At 42.5% G+C, this 21703-nt stretch overlaps 1 protein-coding gene across 4 annotated transcripts in view; it reads left to right on the plus strand.

Moving 5' to 3' along the window:
- The first annotated feature begins 441 nt into the window (after nt 1–441).
- The window catches only part of AOAH (acyloxyacyl hydrolase), a 79243-nt gene continuing 57981 nt past the window's right edge, over nt 442–21703 (plus strand). For 3 of the 4 annotated variants that reach the window (XM_071736043.1, XM_071736045.1, XM_071736044.1), the window contains exons 1-5: nt 442–566; nt 990–1144; nt 15185–15280; nt 19765–19825; nt 20913–21012. In XM_071736043.1, the coding sequence (XP_071592144.1) occupies nt 457–566; nt 990–1144; nt 15185–15280; nt 19765–19825; nt 20913–21012 (522 nt within the window). In that variant the 5' untranslated portion in view covers nt 442–456. Of the gene's footprint in view, nt 567–793; nt 866–989; nt 1145–15184; nt 15281–19764; nt 19826–20912; nt 21013–21703 lie in introns of those variants that run through there. The other variant, XM_071736046.1, reaches the window with a different exon arrangement.

Consider the following 21703-nt stretch of genomic DNA (forward strand, 5'->3'; position numbering starts at 1 on the left):
AAACGAACAAACAAGAAAAAGGCAGGGAAACCTTTAGTCACTCTGACTACCAAAGCAGGAAAAGATCAGGATACAGCTGGAGGCTGCAAACAAACATGTTCAAAGCTGATGAGAACAGGGGTTCAGCTCCTGCTGGTACCCTTACACTGGCAGCTGTTTCCCCTTTCCCCTGCTGGACCCTGGCAGAACTAAAAACCAGCAAAATCCTGGCACAGGACTCCCATCCTCCCACCTCCCACAGCTCCAGTCCCCACTGCCTCTTTTATTTTTCACACCCGGTCCTCCTGGACAGAAACCCTGCTTACAGAAGCAGCTGAAGATATTTTTTTTCTTGTCTGTGGAGGAGCAACGGTGGGAGGAGGAAGGCTTTGTGGGGTTGGGTTCTTTTTTCTTTTTTTTTTTTTTTTTTTTTTGTTTTGCAACACTAGTTGTTCAGGGGAGTGTCTTGTGTTATTAATGCTGACTGGTTCTGACAGCCACTGTGGTTTAAGGTCGTTAGTCACCCGCTGCGACCGCAGGAGACACAGGAGCCAGAGCTCTTCATCTTGGTCCTCCCAGGCCAGCAGGTTGGGAAGAGCTCCACACGGGGCACTGGGGTTTGGGGGAGTGTGGAGAGCAGCCTGGGGGCTCGGGGGCATCATCCCAGCCTGGTCATGGGGTACCCCATGGGCCGGGGCTTTCTGGGTTGTGCTGGGTGGCTGCACAGCCTTCCTGAGTGGCCTGGGAGGGGCTGAGGGATGTGCAAAAGGCAGGGGCTGGGAGAGCACTGCTGTGTGCCAGGGCAGGATGTTCCATGCACCCCATCAGAGGGCAGATGTGTGTCTCTGCCTGGCAAGAAGTCCCTGTGTCACATATAGCTATACAGGTGTGTGAGACCGCTTCTCAGGCTGCTAATGAGACAAGGACACGGGATGCTCCCTGACCTCTAAGGGAATACAGGTCCCTGTGCTCCCATCCCACCTGATTTCTTCTTTTCTTTCCTTCGTCAGGATGAGGGGGGCTAGGGAAACATTCCTTAATTTATTCTGCATCCTCTGGCTCCTGCTTCTACTGAAGGCTGCCTCTTCCTCCCCTATGCCCCGTGGAAACAACCCACCGCCCCCCACGCTCCCCTCCAGGCTGTACAAAGGACACACCTGCGTCGGTACGTATCCAGGTTTTGTTTGCCTGCTGGACTAGTTCATTTGTTACCCCACCAGTGAGCTGAGAATTCCTATGCACATCATAAATCACTCCTTTATCTATTTCAACAGCTGTACTGCAAAATACTCATAGTCTTTGGTGAAATAATCGCTGAAGATTTTGCAAGGCCAGCCATGGGGTCTGGTGTTATTTTATGATTTTGTTTTCGAGTAGCTACTTCCCAAAGTTCATGTTTTTACTCTGCAGGGAATGGTGTCTGAAAAGATAGCTTTAACTTCCTTAAGTCTGGGACCTGGAAAAAAGATGTTACAGGCTGTCAGTTAGGTGGCTGTTAGGGTTCATGATGCATTTTGCTTAACTTCAGGAAACCACAGTTTTCTTCAGACTCACTCAGGGTCTCCTCGTTGATTTCACTGCCTGAGAAACTCTTCCTAAGAACATTTTGTCTGTTCATGTGCCAGAGAACTTTGTGGCCTGGGTGGTCAAGTCAAGATAGTCAAGTTGCAAGGGCTGTTTCCTCACATTTCCTTTCCTTTTCACAAGCACACACGTCTGCATGTTCCATACTAAAGTGGGGTGAATGTGTTTTGCCAACCCCCTCTCGTGTGACATTGGTGGTGGCAGTGATCTGCACAGCAGCCGTACCTAGAGCCTCAGCTGAGTAAGTGATTCCCAAAGCAAGACCAGTAACACCAAAGTCAATGGGAACTGTGGGTATCTCTGCACCAGAAATGCCCTCAGTGTAAGACTCTATACACCTAGAGAGATGCAGTAGCTTGTATTTTTATGTGAGTGACTCTTAAATGATGGATATGTCTTATACATCTCAATCAATAGGTTTATTTTGCCTTCTCTTAGCTTTTCAGGGCACTTTTGTGCTGTAAATCTATGGCTCCCCATCCTTCAGAAGAAAAGTCAGCCCAAGATTATTTTCAATCTGGCTCAGGTAACATGATTAGAAATGGTAATCTTCATCTTGATAAAACCATTCTTTCATCATTTTTGAAACAACAACACTATCCCTGCAGATTTGGGTGCCAGAAAGGCAGGGTGAACCAAAAGCAGAGCAAAGTCAGGGCCCTTGCTAGGGGTCATCCACCAGCTGGGAAATGAGAGCAAGTCATGAAAAGCAGAAATGTGTGTCAGGGACTGGCTTGTTTGGGCCAACAGCCACACAAGCAATGACTGAGCAAGAGAGAAGTGATGGTGGATTTTTAATGGTGAGATCTTTAGGTAGCTTTTTTTTTTTTTTTTTTTTGATGGCACAGGAAAGGTGGTGAGAGTGCTTGCCTGTAGGGTTTTTATGCTGGTGTTTTTTTTAGTGTCATGCATGAGCACTGTCTTCTTTTGCATCCTTTTGACCCAGCAAGACTCTAAGTTCCTAGAGTAACTGCCCAGTGCATTGAAGTTGCCTGGCAAAAGATAAACTGTGTTTTATTTCCCTTCCATATAGAGGAAAACTATATCACTCCTGTTGCTGGGACCACTAATAATCTACCAAGCATGTTTGTTCATTGGGGAATACCAAAAAACCCACCTCCCACACCAGTTGCTCTCTCTGAGGTGTCACTTCAGCTAAAAGCATCCACGTGAACTCAGCTCAGGACCAAAACAGACTGTCCACATCTCTGTGAACCACCAGCTAAAAGTGAAGCATGCAGAGCATTGGAATTGCATGGGCCAGACCTGGGAGGGAAGGCTGGTGACTGCACTAGCCCAGACAGCCACCTCTGGGGTCTCACTTGATAGTTGCTCTCTTGACTAACCCATGAAAACCATCACTGGTCCCTTCACAAGTGGGAAAGGGAAAGCATTAGGAACTGATGTGGCATGGAGCAAGTGTAGCATCAGTTTTTGTGGCTGATTTGGTGACCAGCCCTCTTAGGAGCAGAAATTAAGCAGAGATCAGCTTCATGGGTAGGAGGAAGATTGTTATTTCCTCTCCACATCTTGACCCCAGGCCCTGCTAGCTCAGTTTGCCATCTGGCCAGGCAGAGGGAGAGAGCCATGAGAGCTTCCTCTGCATGAGAGCTTCCTCTGTATCTTCTTGACTTTCTCGATCAAGGCAGCATTTTTAGCATGAGAAATGTCTGTTACAAATTTATAGGAGATTTTCTTGAGGAAATGTTAAATGCAAGTGAAACATGTGGTCAGGTGTCTAATTTTTCAAAGTTATTTGCCTCTCTTTTCTGAGGAAAATGAGGTGGCTGCACATTTAATAGTCATTTCTGATCCCTCCTGAGTGTGTACCAGCTGCACGATTGAGATTGTGTATGTATAGTAGCCAAGGCTGGTCAGAAAATGGATGCTTTTTCAATAACAAGAGTAGGAAAATATTTTCCATTAAGCCATTCCACTGAAAGCATCACACTTCTTCAAGAAATATCTAGAAATGATATGACAGGAGAGCAGAATGCAGCTGTGGTACCTCTGTTGAAAGTGGTACAGCTTGGTTGCTTCCATCTTCTATTGCCCTTGCTAGCACCAGCCCTGAATAGCCACCCTCTGCCCCAGTGTTTTCTGGTCATACTGGGAAGGCAGCTGGATGCTTCAAGGCAGTGCCCTGGCCTTAGCAGATCCTGGAAAATGTATTTTGGGTAGGCACCTACATACAGGTGCAGAACAGGGCTGTAGGAGAGGAGGGTACATGTTCAGTAAGGTGTCACAGTAGGCTGAGCAATTCAGACAACTAATAGGGGAAAGCTGGCCAAAACATTTCTGCTTTCAGATTGTTGCTTGTATAGAAAAGAAGGTGACTTTTTTCTTGCAAGCTCAATTGTATTAGAAAGCATTTAGACAGAAGTCTTAACCAGCCTCAGCACATATAGAAAAATTCACAGCATTTTTGCTGTATTTTTTTGAAAACCTTGTTGCTTCATTCAGAGGAATTCTTTTCATAGTTGACCTGATATAAAATTAAAGTACCTGGAAAGCATTTCCACCTAAAAAGGGATGCAGTATTGCTGCCTTTTAGAATTATGGAAAAGAGGGAGAAAAGACATGGTGATAATCTTTCCAGAGAGAAGATCAGATGTGGTATCAGTTCCTAACCATCTCTAACCTGCTCTTAAATAGACATCTGCTCTCTCTTTGGCTCTGTCACTAGAAGAATTTTTCCCAGCATATGACAGTCTCTTTTCTACATCATCTTTTCTGGCTCCCCAGGCTAGAAAAATCCCCCATTTTTGCATATGTGTAATCAGCTCAATAATAGGTTTGAATTTTGTTTCTGGGACTGTTCCTGACTGGCAGTGTGACTCAAGAGATTTTTTCAGGACGAGACCTACAAACCCTTTTGAGAGATGCAGCCCAGCAGTTTCAGTGGGGCATTCTGAGGACAAGATGGTTTGTATATTTCTCATAGAATTAAGTATGAATGATTCAGATACTCAGCTCTTTCCCCATCTGTTAAATGAGGAAGCTAATGCCCATTTCACAGGGCAAACAAAGTGTTACTTCAAAGTAAAAAACTTATACAAAGTTAATGTTGAGGTACCCAAAAACACTGGTAACTGTTGACACCACTGTTACTTGAAAAATACTAATTTTTCTACTGTTTCTGATTAGTTTTTAAAGGTTTTATTCCACACCTCCCACCACTTCAAAAAATGACAGAGCCCTCAAAGAGATTTTGCTAATTGTCCTGTTCTCTAGCAAAGGTGACTGCATCCAGAAGTATCTGAAGCAGCCTCAGGAAAGAGGCTGCCCTGGAGGACTCAGAAAGCAGGGGAGACACTGAGATACAGAAGGGACTGGCTGTATTCACCTTTCTTAAACATGGTGAAGAAAAGAAGTTCAAGGGATTGTAGATAAGTCACTTAAAAAACAGTTCTTAGAAAAATCCTGCAATAGTTGATGAAACTTCATAAAAAGCGCCTTTCAAAAATAAATTGGAATAAGAGCCTCACTAGATTTGTCAAGGAGGAACAGTGTCAGATCAGTCTAATTTTCTTTGCTGATTAGATAATGGTGTGTAGACACAGAAGAAGCAGTAAATGTTACAGCTGGACTTCAGTAAGGCTTTTGGCACCATCTCAGTGCTAATCTGATGGCTGAGTGATATGTTACGCTGATTAAGCTTCTACAAGGCAGGACGAAACCAGTGGGTGGCCTTGTTCAGAGAGTAAGTACAAGTGGCTCTTTCCCTAAGCATAAGGACGTACAAAATGAGGTCTTTCTTGGACCTCTATTTTGAACATAGTATCATTCCATATGGGCTATTAAATTATCATTTCATAGACATCTGAAAAGATTTGCAAGTGCAATGGAGGGCAAATTCAAAAAAATCTTGAAAACTTGGACTACTTGCTCCCAAGAAAGATCATTTCAAAATGGGTATGCTGAAGGCACTTCAGCACAAACAGTCACAGGTAGTGGATGAGGAATGATTGGCTGGGTAGCATCCCTAGGGAAGATTATCTGGGCTTGTAGTGGCACACTGTCGTGACAAACACACACACTGCATACACTGAAACCTGTGAACAAAAGTTAGCTTGCAAAACATGTGGAGTAACCCACTATCTTTCTCAGCACTGAAAAAGCCCCAGAGGAATTTCTGCCTTCCCTTTTGGGCTGCGTGTCGAGAACGAAGCAAAGTGACAGGAGGTTTCAGAGAACAACAAACATGAGCTATAAAGAAATACCAAATAAATTCAAGTCAACTAGGCTAGAGAAGAAAAACTTGAGAAAAATGAGGATAATAGTATCTGTCCTCAAAAGCATTAAAGAGGTGGTCCATTCACCACCAGGTTGTCAGGAGGTTCATGAAAATTATGGCAAGAAATAGCAGAAATGGATGCCAGAAGGGGCACTTGGGTTAGAAAGAAAATTTTCTAATGGTAGTGATTGGTGAGCACTGCCATGAGTTCCTGAGAAAGCTGTAGAAGACCTCATCAGAGATCTTAACAGAACTGTGTCTACCCCATCCCTTTGGAACAGCACAGATGCCCCGGATTATCTGCTCAGGCTGAGGCTTGTCGAAGAGAACTTCTTCTAAGCTGGATTTTCAGGGGTTCTGCTCTGCGATTGTGAGATCCATTTGCAAATAGCAGGGTTTATTTATTTTCTCCCCAGCAGCAGGCTGCCCTGCTCTTTTGGCGTTTAACTTTGGCTGCCCTTTTTGTAATGAGGCAATTAGTCAGGGAGCGCTCGATACAGCCGAGCAGCAGCGCTTTCCATCTTCCTCTCCAGTGAGCGGAGATCCTGTGGGTCAGCAGCCAGGGAAGCAAATTTCCCCATCTTTGTGCTCAATACAATGCCATTCTCAGCAGCCTTTGCGGGTCACCTCTTCCATTCACCCATGAGCACATAATCCCTGGAGTACGAAGCAGCGTGTTTTGTGTTTGGCATTTTCTTTTGTTTGGGTTTGTTGGGTTTTTTTTGGTTTTTTTTTGAAACGTATTTTCAGCTCTGGTTACATTAAAGCACGGATGTTTCCCAGCTTCCCAGCAGCCTAAAACGCCGACCTCTACCTGTGTTGATTTGTGTGACAGTCGGTGCCCCCAACAGTTTGCCTCTGTCTTGCTGTGTGGGGATGCAGGGATGAAACGTGCCCCACAGAGAGGCAGCAGGACCAGTGCCCTTTGGAGGTCCCAGGAACTCTGCACAATGGAAGGTGCCAACTGGAGCTGGAGGTTTTTAGTGACTGTGCTGAGACAAAGGGGCTGTGCACATATTGTCCAGGGAGGCACCATGACAGAATGTATCATTTACAGCTCAGTGAGTTCAGTAAAAAGGCCGTGCCCAATATCAATGTGTTTTACTCTGAAAGGCTGGGATCAGCTTTGATTACAGCTAAGCCAGTGCCAAGCCACAGCACCTCTCTTCTCTTCACTGGCATTGCTCAGCTTACTCACTGACAAAATCTGGTCTGGTGATCAGTAATAAATATCAAATGTGATAATAACATATTTTCTTCCTATGATTATACTTCGGATATAAAAAACAGGAATGTTTCTAGTGCGGTGAAGATACAAAAGCAGCTATTAAAATGGGAACTTTTTTCTACGTGTATGCATATGTTTCAACAACTGATGGTCAAAAATTCCATTTTCAAGATCACCCCAAGTCTGAAACTCAAAGTTTCTGGCTATAAAATGCAAAGATATCTATTGATCACAATGAGATGTATCTGTGTGTAAATACACACTCATTTGTATTTATATGTGCATTTGTATGCATGGGTAGTCTCGTATGTTTTACATTACTGATGCTTGCTGTTAGTTTTCTTTTATAGTCTTATTTATTTAATACTGATTATTTGGTTGCTGATTACCTTATCATATGTTCCTCCTACTATTGTTCATATGTTAGTCTTAAACAGAACTTCAGAAAAACCTTTTATGTTTAAGGCAACTTCTTTCAGTGGTTTTAAGAACTGTATATCTGAAAAAACTTTTTACGTCCAGAATTTCGAAATCTTCAGACCTTTGTGACAAGGTTGATGTTATCTGGCTACATTAACTCCTTTTGCCACCATTCAGGCTTCAGTAAATTTTTTATATCCTTTCCTGATTCAGTAAAGAAAAATATGTTAATGGTACACATACATTTATTCTATTAATTAATGCAAAAAGCTTTTCCATTGGAAATGCCTGGGGTTATAGATTTTGTTAAATAGGGCTCTTTGAAGTGTGATTTTGGAAACACTAGGGATACATATGGCTGGCAGATTTGGATACCAGAGTCTTCCACTAGATGGAAACTGACTTTTCTGTACCAGCATTAACTGTACTGGAGTCCTTATCAGGTGTCTTAAGGAAACAATAATGAACAGAGCTGTGGGGTTAGGGGATCTGAAGCGTCTCACTGCTATTGCATGAACTGCAGAGGCATAAGCAACAAAAAAGATAATGGATATTTCTGGTTTTGTTATAGAGCTACAGTGCACCCCAAATACTTCTGTACTCAAAATGTTTTTTAACTTTTATAAAGTGTAATATAGGTAATTTTATGCCCAGTGACCATTATAGTGTACCATTTAGCAGTTCCAAGATATTTTATGGCAGTTAGTAAATATGGGGGTAAAAGATCTTGTATATGCCAACATATTTGAATATGGATACCTATAATTATATTCCATCATTTCAGTATCTCTGTGAAATACATTAGCATTGTAAATGGAGTAGGAAGCAAAGTTTGGGGTCAAAGACTTTGGCACTCAGATCCCTTTCTAAATTACCTTTCAAAGCAGCAAATCCTCTGGCTGTGTATGGGAAATAATTATCCTAACTTTGAATATATAGTTATGTCATGGAAATCTTGAGGTTATAAAGGGCTGTTCTTTCGAAGTATCAGCTCCATGCTGGGAAGCAGTGAAAGAAGGCAAAATGGGTATGGAAAGTATTAGGAAAGGAATATAAAGTGAAAAAGAAAGAATTCCTGTATTGTAGCTTTGCATATCTCTGGTCTGCCTGCACCTAGACTACTCAAAAATATGTCCCCATGTCAGAGGACAAAAACCTTATTTCTTCTTTGCTTCCCATATGAATGCTTTTATTTCAAACAGGGGTATTCTTTTCCAGGTTCAACTGGGACTGGATTAGATTAATTTGGACAGAGTTGTTTTTACTCTAGAGCAACAAGCACCTGCACCAGGACTCTCAGTAGTTTGATAGACTTTGGAGACAGGTTCTGAGGACTCCCCACCTGTAAGTTTTAGGATATGCCCTGGAGCCTATGATAATGTATAAATAGAAGAAGCAAAGACTGTGTTTTGGGAAAACTTTATCTTCTATGTAAAACCAATAATGTGATAGATGGGTTCATTTTAACAAGGGCTTTGCTGCTGTAGACAGATATTTGAGCTTTGCCAAGCTAGGCTCCTGCTCCTGCCCCACTGGGAGCGAGCAGGGTGACCACAGCCTGGCTGGCAGGGTTTGTGGAGAGCTATTTGTGTCCAAGGCCACTTTTTTTTTTTCCTCCTTGTACTTCAGGAAGTATGTTTAATTTATGTCTGGGAAACAGAGATATGGCTGGAGGAAGAAGAAAAGTCTCCAGCACCCAAAAACGCAAGCAAAGGATGGCAAAGAAGGATGCATCAGGTGCCAAAAAATCCCATTTAACAGAGTTTGACTCAGAAAGCAAATCTGAGACCTGGAGAGGCAGCTTTCACTATCCAGACACTTCTTGACATCCCCAGGTATAATGCTAATTATAGAGCCTTTCAAATGTATGCGGCAGAAGTGGATTAAGTTAAATAGTCTGCTCAGACTGCCAGAGGCTTCACAGCTAAGAAATGAGTTTCTCTGGTGCTGATTTTATTATTGGGGTATGATTTTTTTTCTGAGCTTATTGGGAATGTCATTTTATTATTCCACGCTATTTTCAAATACATGGAGAGAAGTACTTCCTGGCATGCGAGTGTTCAGATTACTGCTGCTGAGCAAAATGGTTATGGTTTTCTCTTATCTCTTCGGAAATTAATAGCAGATGGGACAAACTATCACTAAAAGAGACAGACATTTTATTAATACTGGAGTCTAGTTTCTAATGGCTAGCAGGCATTATAATACCAATTAATTTCTTCCTGAGAAAACATCCTTCAGCCTGTCAAGATATTGAAACCTATTATTGAAGTGCAATAACAGAGTCAATTTCTTGAAACTTGTTTCTAAGGAAAATCAGGTGCAACTGTAAAAAATTTAGAGCTTTTTTTTAGCCTTTAGTTATGAAGGTGATCTATATTGCTTTATATGTTTCCAGCTTGCTATGAGAAATAAATCGTATCTAAATATCTGCTAAATTAAAAACAAGGAATAGTTGCTAATGACTAGACAGATCTGAAAGTGCTTTTCTACTGATGCCAGCGTATTAAAATGTTTGTATTTTATACACATCACAAGTAATTAAAGCAGTGAGATTTGTACAGTCCACGACAACTGATTTTATCCTCGCATTTCAACTAATTAATTCTTTTCCATTTTTAGACAGAAGAATTAAGACCCAGGCTAGGGTAACTGGTTAGCATTTCTGATCATACTTAGTGTTCAGGGAGATTTCTGTAGATTTTGTTAGAGGGTAGTGGCTTCTTATGCTGCTGCCATATATATACACATGATAAAAAAGTAGAGCAGGCTTGTAGTAGGAGAAAATGTAGTCTGGGTTGACCTTAGTTTACAGATACTGAGCTTTTGATATTTTACCAGTATCCAACACAGGTGATTCTAGAGGCTAAATCTGAATTACTTACTGGGGGGGAAGTAGAACTTTATCCAGAAAATCAAGCAACCTGGGTGGGTTGGGCATTAGGCAATTAGACATTCCTCCTTGCAGGTTTTGACCCTTTTCCTGAGTAATTTAAAAAAATCCCAGCCCAAAAGCTGCTCCTGATTACACCAGTCTAAGAGCTTTGAGACCAGGCAGAGCCTGAACAGAAATGAGCATCCCCTGGGTCATGGCCCATGGCAGGGCACTAAGAGGTGCCAGCAGACCATGAGAAGTGAAGAGAGGTGGACTGAGGGCACCTGATAAAAGCCCAGGTAGTTGAGGGAAAGAAGTTCAGTGGATCAACTGATAGAAAGTTTTGGTGGCACCCATTTTCCCCCCCAGCACCTTTCCCACTGGAGGTCAGGAAGTGTCTCCAGATTTGGGTCTGAAGAGTTCAGCCACAGCACCTGAGGCTGAGAATGCCCCAACTGGCACCTCAGACCTTTTGAATATCAGTCAAGGCTCCCTTTATTGTCTTGTCCTGCAAAGTGTTTCAATAGTCAAAGTGTGGTAGGGGGGGCCCAAGGCAGGGCAGGTGTAGTAACATCTTCAGAAGCATCCTCTCTGTGATTGTAAAGTCTAGTTTGTGAAAGCAAACTTTTCAAAGTTCAGCTCTGTGGGTTTTGACCAAGTAGTCAAGCTATTATTGTTATTATTATTATTATTATTATTATTATTTATATTCATACAGCATCTATTAGCCCAAGGTACTGCATTAAATACTGCACAAATGCAGCAATGGCTCTGGTAATTCTCACGCAAAGAAAATCTCCCCTTTGACCTGGTTTAGAAGACATAAAAGTGTCTAATGGACTCAGTCAACATAAAATGGTTTGGGTTGGAAGGGACCTTAAAGATCACCCAGTTCCAACCCCCCTTCATGGGCAGGGACACCTCCCACTAGATCCGGTTTCTCCAAGCCCCATCCAACCTGGCCTTGAACACTTCCAGGGAGGGGGCAGCCACAAATTCTTTGGGCAACCTGTTCCAGTGTCTCACCACCCTCAAATTAAAGAATTTCTTCCTAATGTGTAACCTAAACCTCCCCTCTTCAAGTTTGAAACCCTTTCCCCTTGTCCACTGCACACCTGTGTAAAAGCCATGCAAAAAACCATGCAAAATTTCCATTTAATTTCCAGAAGACTACTCCATGAATAGGTTTATCTGGATGATTGTTTTGGGGATTAAGAATTCTGTTTCTGTTTGGCAGAGCTGAACCAAAAATAGCCCTCCCCACCCTCCTCTTCAGGTATTTTGACAAACGTGAGAAATTCATAGCTTCAGTGGAGACTTCTGGTATAGCAGAGGAAATGGAAACACCAGGGCTATTTTAATCCTTAACAAACTTTTTAGATTCAGAGCACTCAGGCTCTTTGTCCTTAAGACTCTTTCTCTGAACCAGTTCTGCTGCAGGTGAGAAGATCTGGCTGTGATGACAAAAATAAGAGTCACAGGGGCAAAGTAAGTCTGGGACAGGGGAGGGTGGGCAGCAATCCACTGCTACCTGAAGCTGTCTGCAAGCTTCATCACAATGGTGCACCCCTCTGGTCCTTGCAGGGGACAATGGGGTGCCAGAGGTGAGAGGCAGACTTTTAGGAAGCTGGATCCAGCTGGGGACCTCCATTCCCATTCCATTTGGCAGGGGTGCAAAACAAGCAGGGTGGGTAAAAGAAGCAGCAGGTCAGGATGGGGAGCTGGAGACATAGAGAGAAGGACTCTGTCCTCTCTGCAAAGTGTGCTGGCAGGCCCTGGGTGAAGGTGTAGGAGCACTGGGGTTCAGCACAGATAAAATGAGCACCATTTCTCTCTGGTGCAGTTGGTGACACTGTCAGCTCCCTAGCATGACGGGTTACTGAGCTTCAGAGGCATAGATAGCATCCTAGATCCCTCCAGTTTCCATCTGCCCCCCTATGTCTGAGCTTACTTACACCTGTACTTGCAGTGGGGGCTTTTTTCCTTACTTTGCATCCAGAATTGTAATTTTGCAGTCTGGTCAGGCTGTCCTGCCCCTCAAGCCATCCTGGTGTCCCCTCCATAGCTGTTGCTCTCTTGTTCCCACACTTAACTCTGCTTCAACCTTCATTTTGGGGACAGACTGCTCCCTCAGATCCTCTTCTTGCCAGAGCATTTTCCTCTGCTAATACTGCTAAATTCAGTGTCTCCCAAGTTTCCTTCTCTCCTCCTTAACCTTCACTTATCCTGGACTCCTCACCCATGTCTGCTAAGCATTACCAACCTCATCCATTTCTTCCACAGGATCCTGGTGTAAAAGAATGAGCAGTGAAACAATGAAGCTGTCTCCTTATGAAAGGACTAACTCCTTCCTCTCTTTCTGCTTGGACCTTTTTTTGTTTGGGTTTTTTTTTCTGATTTGTAGACAGCAAAAATATTAGATGAATGCCTGACCTTGGTAAGAGAAGAAAGGAACAGAAAGAATATGTGGTTTAGTGGTAATGGCATCATTTTGGTAATGTAATTATTCTGCACCTCCATTCTCATGAATAAAACAGACACAGAAGGGACAAGGAAGAGTAGTCCTGCTTGTTTTAAGTTGCTCATGTGTGTTAATAGTATGGCCTTGGAGGAATGAAGTTATGCCATGCCTTTTGGTGTGTCTCCAGTGTGTTTCAAGGATGTGCACCAGCATCTCAGCACTTGAGTGAAGGAGTCAGTCCAGTGTGACTTTGCTCATGTAAGCCGTGCAAATAACCCAGGCTCAGCTTTCTGCCTCTGGGGCCAATGCAGGGCATGGCTTGCCCCCAGATATCTGAAGTCTCTTACACCCCTCAACTTTCCCTCTTTTGACTGGGTTGTCCTTGTCCAAATATGCTCTGGGGAGTGGTCCCTAGCACAAGCACCAGCATTGCCTGGGGCATGGCACTGGATAAGGCTGTGCTAAGGCACCTGGCAATGGTTAAGCAGGGACCAGACTGCATTAAGTCCTGACTACACTTTACTCTCCAGCTTGTATGTCTCCTTTGCCTTTAGTCTTGGTCTTTATTATTACATTTGTTTATTCATTTATTTATTTATTGCTTATTGTGTTTTAATTAACTGTAAATTCCTTGGACTAATGTGAGCCTATTTGCAGGGGGAGAAGGGGAGGGTGGGGTGAGAAGAAAAAAAGAAGTACTTCAGGTTTTTTTCTTTGTTATATCTGTCTCCATTTAATCTCCTGCTCTTTTAGGCTGACTGGAGATAATGGCTCTTAGCATGCTTTATAAATGATTTTTCAGAGGACTTTGGGTGAGCATTTTATTTAATAAGTATGGAGAAGTGGGCTTTTAGCCCTGCAAAAGAGGTGGCAAGTTAACTGTAGTTCCACTGCATTACTGTAGTTGAGGTGGAAGAAGTAACAGAGGACTCAAAGATATTGGTTTTACAGCAAATTCTGATTGTATTACCTCCTTTTTGACTTGCCACTTGATCGACAGTAGCATCAAAGTTATTTATGTTGAAAAACAGCACTTTAATTTAATAGCACATAGGCAGAGGTACTTGGAAGGAATTTAAAAGCTCACTTAAAAAGCTCACTTTAAAGCTCATTTAAAAGCTGTGCCTGTCTGAAAACCCTAAGCAGGAATGCTCTTGAGCTTAGGAAAAGGTGGATCTGCATCCACATCCAAATGCTGCAGCTCACCTCCACTACCAGACTGTGTCAGAGCAAATTGTGAGAGCTGAGATTTCTCACAGCAGGGAGGAAACAGGGTTCAGCTACAGGGATTTCAAAGAAAAGTCTTTATTCAGACTGATGGAAGTGGTGTTCTGGCTCCTTGTCTCTTGGTTGCCTGAGATACTGTCATCTAAACAGATACCTACTTCTGTGACACAGCCTCTGGGTCCTGTCTGGGACCTCACTCTGGCTGCCAGGTCTGACTATTTTGGTCAGACTTTGTATTACCAAACGTGGCTTCTTTAGAAAATGGTGAAGCCAATGCAAAATAAGAGCATAATTGGCCTACAGCAATTTCAAATACTCTGGAAATGAACCACTCGTATTCATTATGTGGATTTTGAATGATTGCTATGTGGAGATCACTTTGAAGCTACTTCATCCCAGAAATACCAGTGTGGTACATCTCAAGAAATGCTTCACTATGGTGAGCAAGTTCTTGGGTCTCAGCCACAGCTAGTCCAAGGAGCAACCAGGCTTTGGCCCTGCTAGCCCCCAGATTAGTGATGAAAAATAACCAGCTTTAGAGGTCATAGGAAATGGCTTCTTTCCAGCCACAGAAGATGAGCAGAATGAAGTCTGAAGACATTTTGGCTCTAGCAGCCCAGTGCATGCAAAGCACTGCTGAGTTTCAGAGGAGTGTGAGGAAAGGATGCTGTGGAGGCTTTGTGGTAGTCAGCACATACATCTGCTTTCTGACGTCTCTTCTGCAGGCAGTCACACACACTTGTTTTTCAGTTTCAGTAGCTCTCCATGTGCCTTGTGTGGAGGGCTACTGAGGTCCTTTCAAGTACAGACCTGGACATTTTTCATGTATGAAATACTGAGAGAGCAGATGGCCAAGCAGGCACTTCTAACAGTGCCTGTCCCACCAGTGCCTTGATTTTTATCCTTGAAATTATGAAATTCAGGAGCAACATCCAGTGCTGTAAAAGCCAGGCTGCTCTGTGCTCTCCTCTGGCATCAGCATCCTCACTGTGATAACTCACAGCTTTTAAATAAAGTCAGAAATTCACCAACATTTTTCCCCCTTGAACACTCATCTGCCATGCACCCTCACAAGAAATGAAATGACCAACCATGACTGAAATTCCTCTACAGCCAGGAGTGCTTCACCACACTTTGCAGATACCCATATTTGCTCTTTTTCTTTACTTGCAGGATGTGTGCTTGTGGTCTCTGTAATTGAACAGCTTGCACAGTGGCATAACAGCACAGTAAAGGCAGCCGTGGAGAGACTGTGCACCTACATACCTGGTAAGTACCAAATAATATGCCATATGTGATGTTGGTACTGGTGTATTTCTCTGTTAATTAAAAATTCACAGAGGGAGTCTGGAAAAGCTTTATCCATTTCTCATGCATCACCTCAGATGGATGTAGCTGAAAGTTAGGAAGGTGCTATCTGGAGTGAAGTCAGTGGAGTGGTTCACGTGGCTTCAGAACTGGGATTTTAAGTTAGAATGAACGGGGTTCTATTAAGCCCACATGTGTGTGAGCACCAGCTCATGTAGACCTCTTCCTTTCTGTTTTCTCCACATTGTCTCTTTGTAAGCAGCTTAAGATTCCCTGTATGCCCAGCCACTCCTATTTCTTGTTTCTGTTGGTCTTTTTAGCAACTGTGAAGATTAATATGTTGTCAGCAGGTATAAGAAACTGCTATTGTAAAACCTCAAATATATGGTCTGCACAGAAAAGCTTTTGAAATGTAACTGATGCTAAAAATTTCAAAACCAATAGCTATTCCATATATATATATGTAAACTCCCCTTTTGCTGCCCCTTATTTTGGCTGTCCAAAGGGGCTTAGCTCTCTGAATGCACATCCCTAGGTAGAGAACAGTGTGAATGCCAGAATAGCTTTGTGTTTCACAGACCAGTCCTGTAAGCAGCATTCATGATATCTTTTTAAAGTTATAAATTTAAAAAGATGGCTTGGGATTCTTTATTAAAAGAACATTTATAGAGGACTTCACAACTGTATCTCTGAGAAACCGTCTAGCTCTGTGGATCCTAGTTTCACAGAAGATACATGTAAAATATTAATTCCCTCCTTTCCAAGAGAGGATTTCCTGATGCAGGATGGGGCAGGGAGGTAATTGCTGGGATTCATTCATTGATAGAATAACGCTTATCTGATTTCCATTCCATAAGTCATATCCTCAGTATTTAAAATTATGAGCACATAACCATGAAGTTACAATTAGAAGTGCTGATCCTTCTATTAAAATACAATTTTCTTCTTTAAAATATGACATGCTAGCTCTGTGTTCATGATTCACTCAGTGGACTTTGTTCTGCTGACATGTCAAGATACTTCTTTTCAGCTGCCATTCTTTAGACATATAAAATCCCATTATCCCTTTCGTTAAATTTCTCTAATCCAGTTACCTTCTATGAGATGCATGATTACAGCCCACAGGAAAAAAAAAAATTGACCCTGAACTTGAAAGGAATGAAAAATCCTATAGATTGTGTGGGAGCTACAGTGAAACCAAATTTGTCCTCTCCTGGGAGGTAAACACTGAAGCCCAGAATGAGTCAAGAGCTTCCTCTTGCTGCTGCTTGAAACAAGAGATGAGCTTTGGATGCTGATAGGGAACAAACCTACTGAAGCAGGACATGCCATTTCACCTGAAGGAGCAACTTCATTGTTATGAAGTTGCCTCCAATTGACTGTAAGAATAATGGCAACAAATTAATGGCAATGTTGTTTTTCGTAAGGCCAAAAAGGGAATAAGGAATCATGTGGTTTTTTAAAAGGGCCTCCTATAATTTCCGCTGCAATTATGTTGGGGTTGGGTCAAGCCTATTGTGAAGTTGTACAGCGTTCAAGAACAGAAGTATTTAGAGAAATGAGAAAAAAACAGTGCCTGTCAATCTCACTTAATATACTGGGTGGTGTAGAAAACACAATCACATCCTTATTTATATGGAAATATTTGCAATGTATGTGGTTCATGTGAGGTGGCCGATAAACCTGTGAAAATAAGAACGGTAACATCATGAGTGAAGGAGGCTCTTGAGCAGGCAGAAATGACAGGTCTGGAAGAATGGGAAGTATTTACAATGTCAAATATGTTGATAGCAAGAATGTATGTTTACCTGGATGCTGGCTATCTGCCTGATGAAACAGAGGTCTCTGATACCCAAAATGTGCTTTGAAACTGTCTGTCTCCAGTGTTGCCTCTGAGTCATGCCCTACTTCTGTGTTGGTTACTGCTGTGTAAACACCTTAGAGCTCAAGTGGAAATGGCAACATGATTAATACCATCTTTCTTGAAAACACTTATCCTCTGGTACTCAGCCAGAGTTTGTGTTTCTAGGACTACAAAGCTATGGAGAAGAACCCTCCCAGTTTTTATCAGGGAAGAATAGGGCAGTTTAGGGTTGGATCAGGGCAGGATTAGGGTAAAGCAGGGCAGAAGGAAGTACAGTCTAAATTTTCTCCAAATTTTCCTGTATTTAGTTTTTTTTAAGCTCTTCTCTTGCTCCTGAACACTCAAAGTTATTCATCATCTCTCTGTCATTCTCTTCATCTCTTTTCTGACTTAGGCAGCTTCTTCCTAACAGAGCTTTCTCTCTGTGAGACCCTCTCTCTGTGTGTGTTAGCAGAGCTGCAGGTTTGTGAAAGCATGAATTGCAGGCTGGCTCAGAGGATGAGCCTTGTAAACTCTGCCCATGGCTCAGGTCTATTTTTTTGCTGGTAGCCAAAAGCCTGAGTGGTACCTGTTTCTTCCAAGAGGACTACATATGCCCAACAATAGTTTTATGTTATTGCTGTTCTTTTCACCACCCCCCATTCTTTCTCTTGTTACCCCATGGGGTAATTTACAGATCAAATGTATAAAGAATATATTAATGTATATACTAAATGTGTAAAGAATTCAGTGCCCAGATATCAGTGTGCCCAGCAGACCCCCAACATCAGCTCCCCGGAGCTGCTGGCCAGCCAACCCTCCCCTGCTTGCAGCCACCGCGTAGGGTTACAGAAGTCAACTGGCTCCTCCAGGGCCAGAAATGTTGGGGAAAACAGATGGCTTGGGAAACCTATATGGAGACCATCATGTGCAATGCACAGAGAAGGTGCTGGGGAAGCCAGACACCCTCTCCTGCTGGCAACTGTGGTGTCAAGTGTCCCACTGGCAAACCTCATCACAGGGTGTTTTAATCAGCAACAATACCAAGCACGGGGTTATTGATGTCTGAGATATCTTTTCTTTAAGAAAATCTAATTCTAGCCAAGAGACCAATTTTTAGCTTTCAGATTGCTTCTAAAGAGCCAACAGAGAGGAGTTATGTGGCAAAGGAGGGTAAGAAATTAAGAAAGTAACTTGATTGAAATAAAATACCTGGCAAGGATAAGAAAAAACAGCTATCATAGTTATAGAAGCTGCCTGCAACACCGTGTCAGTAGGAGGGTGTTGGGGAAATTATCTTTTCATTCTCTGCTATGTCTTTCTGGTCCCAATTCTCCTTTCTCAGGTTGCCAGCCAGGGTGTCTGCAGTCCTGGCAGGAGGGCAGCCACCTTCCCAGGATCCCATGGGAGTGAGATGATGCCTGATGATGGAGTCAGGGCTGTGAGGTTTTTACCCTCCCCAGAGCAAGGCTACCCATCTCGTATGCACCCTGCCTGACCTTGGGCATGTCCAGCCTAATGATGGTTAAAATTAAATATTCATCCCAAGATTGGAGGAAAGTGGCTGTTTGAGGGGTTCTAAGGTTTTTTTGCGGGATGATAGACGAGGGTCCTCTATATTTTGTTTCCCAGATACAGATTGCTATCTCTCTGGATAGTGGAGATGCAAGAGAAAATGACACTTCTCAGGAATTTCAGGAACTGCAAGTTTGTCATCACCACACTTGTATGAACCTGTCTCTTCATAATTTTTCACACCAGCACCCCTGATGAAACAAGGCCTGACACCTCTTTTGGAGGATTCATGCCTGGTTAACCAGCCCTCATCTGTTCAGGCCAAGAAAGAATCAGTTTTCCTTTGTGGGAACTATTAAACCAGTGCTGTCATCATGCCCTACCTGAATGCAAACCTACTATCTCTCCACAAATGACTTTACGTGGATGAAGGAACTACTTTTTTTTTTTACAACAGTAACTTATTGAAATCTCCAATGAGCTCTCTTCTGGAGGCTACTGAGGGCATGCTTCACACAGATTAAAGAAAGCCACCTGAGCCAGCATCCTGAAAAGGCACAAGGCTGCAGACTGTCAAAGGAAACCAAACAAAAAGTGTCAAATATTTGTTTTAGTGCAATTACTCCTGCACAACTCCTGCTCCACATGAAACATATTCTCTTCACTCACACAAACCCACAGAAGCTCCAGGGTAGCTCAAACTCTAGCATTAAGCCCCACATCTACTAGTTTTCTTTCTTCTCACAAATCTACCGAGCTCTTTATTTAAACTGCTTAGAAGATGCAGCAGCATGTATGATTTCTTTTTGGTTTTATATGATGCCATACTCAGAACATTTAAAAAACGCTGCTTATACTTTTGGCCCTTATAATATGGCTTGCCTAAAGCCTTATGTTCTGAGTTACATTAGAAATTCAGCTTTTCCCATTCTCTGATGTTATACTGAAGTCATAGATTGACACGGCTTCCCACAAGATAAAGCAGCATTCCCCTTAATGGACCTAGTCCAGGTGTATTTTGACTCTTATAAAACCAGTTTCACCATGCTCTATTACTTAAAAAAACATATATTAATTTTTTTTCTAGACAAACTGCAAGGTGTCTGCTATGTACTTGCTGAACTTTATGGACCACACATAGCTGAACTGTAAGTATTGCTGTGCACTCATGTTTTTTCTTACTTTGTCTTTGACACGTATGGATGTGCTGTCAGATTGAGGTGCAGGGGGTTCATTCTTAAAATCACGTTATTAGAGATGCTTGAGAGTGATTCTGGTTTGTCATTTGTCATAGATGTTCCTGAGTGAATAAGTGCAGGCTGCCTCTGGTAACCATTTTCATACCTGGTTTGAATCTCTGATCAGGCCCACCTGATGTAATTACCTTTTGAAATTCAGCTCGTTTGGCTGAGGGAGGAATTTGAATAACTCATGTGTTCAAGACAGTTTCTACAGAGTCACACACTACTGTAATACTTGGCTCTTGCTTTCCTTTCTGCCTTTAATCAAGCTTTCTAATTGTCAGCCCCTACCTGTTCTCAGCCCCAACCTTGATACACACTCTCAGGGAAGACTACTAAGTAATGTAAAGTGATTTAAAAAATAAGATGTAGGTCATTTTATTCCTCTTTGAGAGTTCTTAGTTTAATTAACAGAGCTTTTGCCAAATGTTCTTCTTCCCCAGGGTTTTAATTTTTATTTTTAAAACTAGCCAAGGGACTGCAAAGTGCTTACAGGACTAAGAACTGCTATAATCAACCATGTTAATTTAATTCCTGATTAGCCCAGAGGTGTGTCCCAAAAAGAAAGAAATGATCGAAGTACCTGGTGATGAACAGTAAAGGATACTTGAAGGATTTCTGGTTATATCCTTGAGTTAATGATTGAATATTCATATGTGCCAAATTGCATAGACATTAACTTTAACCTTTAAATCTTTGTCAGACTTAAGACTGATTAAAAAACAGAACAGTCATAATGTATTTGACTCAGGTGCTGCATATAAAGCACAGTGCTTTTTCATCCTCCTGGGATCCGGTTTTCAACGCTGAATAGGATACTGTGGCAGAAAATCGTTCAGACCCAACACAGTACTGAGCAACAATTACAGGCCACAGTGAAGCCAGCTGAGATATCGTCTGGTGTTTGGGAGATTTAGCTTCCCATGGAAATCACTTCTACTTTCAAGCACACAGAATAACATAATACTCTTTGTTTTCACACCATTTCCTTCAGCATAGATAAGGAAATGAATGCTGACGTGGTCTGCCATTCCTTGAAGCTGTGTAAGCAGGATCCAGGACAACCACTTTGTCATCTCTACACTCCTCCAAAGGTGAGTTGGTTTGCCACTTTTTGCAAAGCTGCAGATTTTGGAAGGTTTTCTAAGCTAGAAATGAACAGTGTGGAGGCTTCCAGTGCACATGCATTGTCTGGCAAATAAACTTCAATGCTGAGCATCGACACTGTTCGGCTTGAATGAAAGGTACCTTACACACTTGTGTGGAGCATCAACAACATGGTTGACAGAGACTGGGAATTACAGAGCCAAATTCTCTTGTACTAGTCTGGGTTAGAGAAGAAGAGAAGGGAAAATAAAACCTCCAGGCTTTATTGTTAAACAGTGCAATAAACACAAACCTGAGGCTCAGCTGAGGTTCATCTATACCACCGTGTAACCATGGCACAACATTACGCCTGCAATGCCTGATCTGCTGTGTGGCAGCCTGGGTACAAGCTGGTTAGCAGGGCTATTTACCTTGGACTAGTCTGCATTACAAGAGGTTTAATCTAATGTGTGTAATCTTTTGCCACAGGCTGGAAAGGTGCTCAGTTACCAGAGTTTTTGTCATGTATGGTTACTTGCTACACCACGGTAACTTGATTGCCTATCCTACAGCTGTGCTGCTCAGCCACAGACAGATCTGCATAGGTGTTTAAACAGATTCAGTTTGGTTTTGAATTTTTTTTGGTTGGGGGTTTTGTGGCTTGCTTTTTTCTCCAGTCATCACGCATCCACAGTCACA

Source organism: Heliangelus exortis, chromosome 2 (assembly GCF_036169615.1).
Source record: "Heliangelus exortis chromosome 2, bHelExo1.hap1, whole genome shotgun sequence".
In the NCBI taxonomy this organism is placed as follows: domain Eukaryota; kingdom Metazoa; phylum Chordata; class Aves; order Apodiformes; family Trochilidae; genus Heliangelus; species Heliangelus exortis.